Genomic DNA, 2,020 nt, shown 5'->3' on the forward strand with positions numbered 1-2,020 from the left:
TGTGGGTTTTTTTTGGGTTGGTTGTGGGGGGGGGGGGGGGGGGTTGAGTTTGACAGTTAGAAAAATAATGTTTCAGAACTACAAGGCTTCTTTCTTTAAGGCATGCACTTAAATCAAATTATCTGAAAGTAACTGCTTTCATAAAATAGCCTGTCCCATACATTTTTTTTTTCTTCAAATGAACTTTTCATACTTCGCTAAATTACTCTGAGAGGAATAGAAATTTCAAGCCATACAAAACAGGTCTCAGCAGTTTTCCTTAGAACCAAAAAAAAGTATACGTTTCCCTTTTGTTTAAGAACCGCTGAAATATTTTTGTTCTTCCGGGTTCATTAAAACCGTAACCTTTCCCCAGACATTAAGAGTGTGAGGAAAGCTTTTTCATAGAATAAAAAATAAATACTTCTGTTCAAAGTATGAAAGCTTCAGAAGCTTATTGAAAACACTAGATCAGCTTTAATAGCGGGTCTTGGTAAAGTATAGTGAATTAATAAACTAGAGCATTGTCTAATAACATAAAACATGTTCTTTTTTCCAGTATACCTTTCCAATGCTGTTGGATGCTGCTGTACAGGTTCTCCGAGGGAAAGGCAGTATTCCTTATTCAATGCTTCAAACACTGCTAAAACTTATTGTTCTGATGTTCAGTACTCTGCTTCTTGTTGTAGTCAGAGTCCAGGTCATTCAGTCTCAACTTCCAGTATTTACCAGGTAAAAATGCAAGAAAAATCTGTTTTAGCTTGATGTACCAGAGTTTGTAACTAATGACTTCACTAAGCTGCACTTTAAACTAGCTTAAAAAATACTAGCTTGGAACTCCTGTAGAATATTATAATTATCTGTGACAATTAAGTACTTTGTTATAGCAATAATTGCTGTTAAACACCTGTATGTATATTTATTTATTTATGCAGTTTTATATGCTGCCTTTCCCAACAAAGACTCAGGGCGGTTTCCAATAAGGGAAAAAGAAGAACATAAAAGGATAACTAACATAAATAATATTTTGTGACATTTGTGAAGTCATGGAATAAAACTTCTATTTAGGGAAGTTTTTTGTGATGTCTTTTATTGGGCTACCTGTATAGTTGGGAGAGCTGTTTGACAAGTTTTCAGGTGTCCAAAAGTAATTTCTAGTTATTAGTCTGTTCAGCTTGGCAGTGAGGAAATGAGCAATTTTTTGAAGCATTTGCACCGTAGATCTTGTACATGAATAATTTAGTTTTTAAAGTTAAAGTCTCTCAGGTCTATTACCCAAACCCATTTATCATCTTCACGTATTGGTATTTGGCTTCTACATATGAAATACCTGAAAAAATGGAAATTGTTCTATGCTTGGATAAGACAAAAAAGACAAGTTTTCTAAGAGAACATATCATATTTACCCGAATACAAGATGAACTCAAATATAAGACAACCCCCTGTAATTTAGATTCTACACACAGAATCTTTACAAATGTATGATACTTTTCCTTGTATAGAATCTAATCATTGGAGGATCTTCTTATATTTTTTCCTCCCAGGTTCGGGGGGAGGTCAATGCAGTAATGGGGCAGGCAGTGGGGGGCCTCCATGAATTTGGTAGGACCCTAGGTATAGCCTACATTTTATAATTAAGTATGTAACCATAAACTATACCACAGCAAGTTAATGTTGCTGCATAAAAACATAATAGCCTGTAATACTTGATCTTGCACAGAATTTTATTCTGCTAAATGTTTCCTACCCCACCCCCTTCATGGTAATTTTAATCCCTATACTAACTTTTCAGTCAGAGTGTAGGAATACAGTATTTCCTTGCATACCACACCTTGTTTATAGGAAGGCAGCATGGTGGGGGCGGGGAGGGACATTTTGTGGGATTTCTGTTCTCCCACAAACCTAAGCTAATTATGTAGCAAGCCATGTCCCCTGAATACATTTTAAAGCATTTATTTTGAGGCCTGCTTTACATCATACTCTCTGCTAGTGACCAGAAGGGAGTTACATGCATATAACAACTTCAGCTACTACTTCTTTC

The 2,020-nt window shown here is 35.7% G+C and overlaps 1 protein-coding gene across 5 annotated transcripts in view; it reads left to right on the forward strand.

Moving 5' to 3' along the window:
- The window catches only part of TMTC3 (transmembrane and tetratricopeptide repeat containing 3), a 65,575-nt gene that overhangs the window by 32,163 nt on the left and 31,392 nt on the right, over positions 1–2,020 (forward strand). For all 5 annotated transcript variants that reach the window (XM_006036043.3, XM_006036045.3, XM_006036044.3 and 2 more), the window contains exon 8: positions 539–711. In XM_006036043.3, coding sequence (XP_006036105.1) covers positions 539–711 — 173 coding nt within the window. The remainder of the gene's footprint in view (positions 1–538; positions 712–2,020) is intronic.

Source organism: Alligator sinensis, unplaced genomic scaffold, assembly GCF_000455745.1.
Source record: "Alligator sinensis unplaced genomic scaffold, ASM45574v1 scaffold1076_1, whole genome shotgun sequence".
Taxonomy (NCBI): Eukaryota; Metazoa; Chordata; order Crocodylia; family Alligatoridae; genus Alligator; species Alligator sinensis.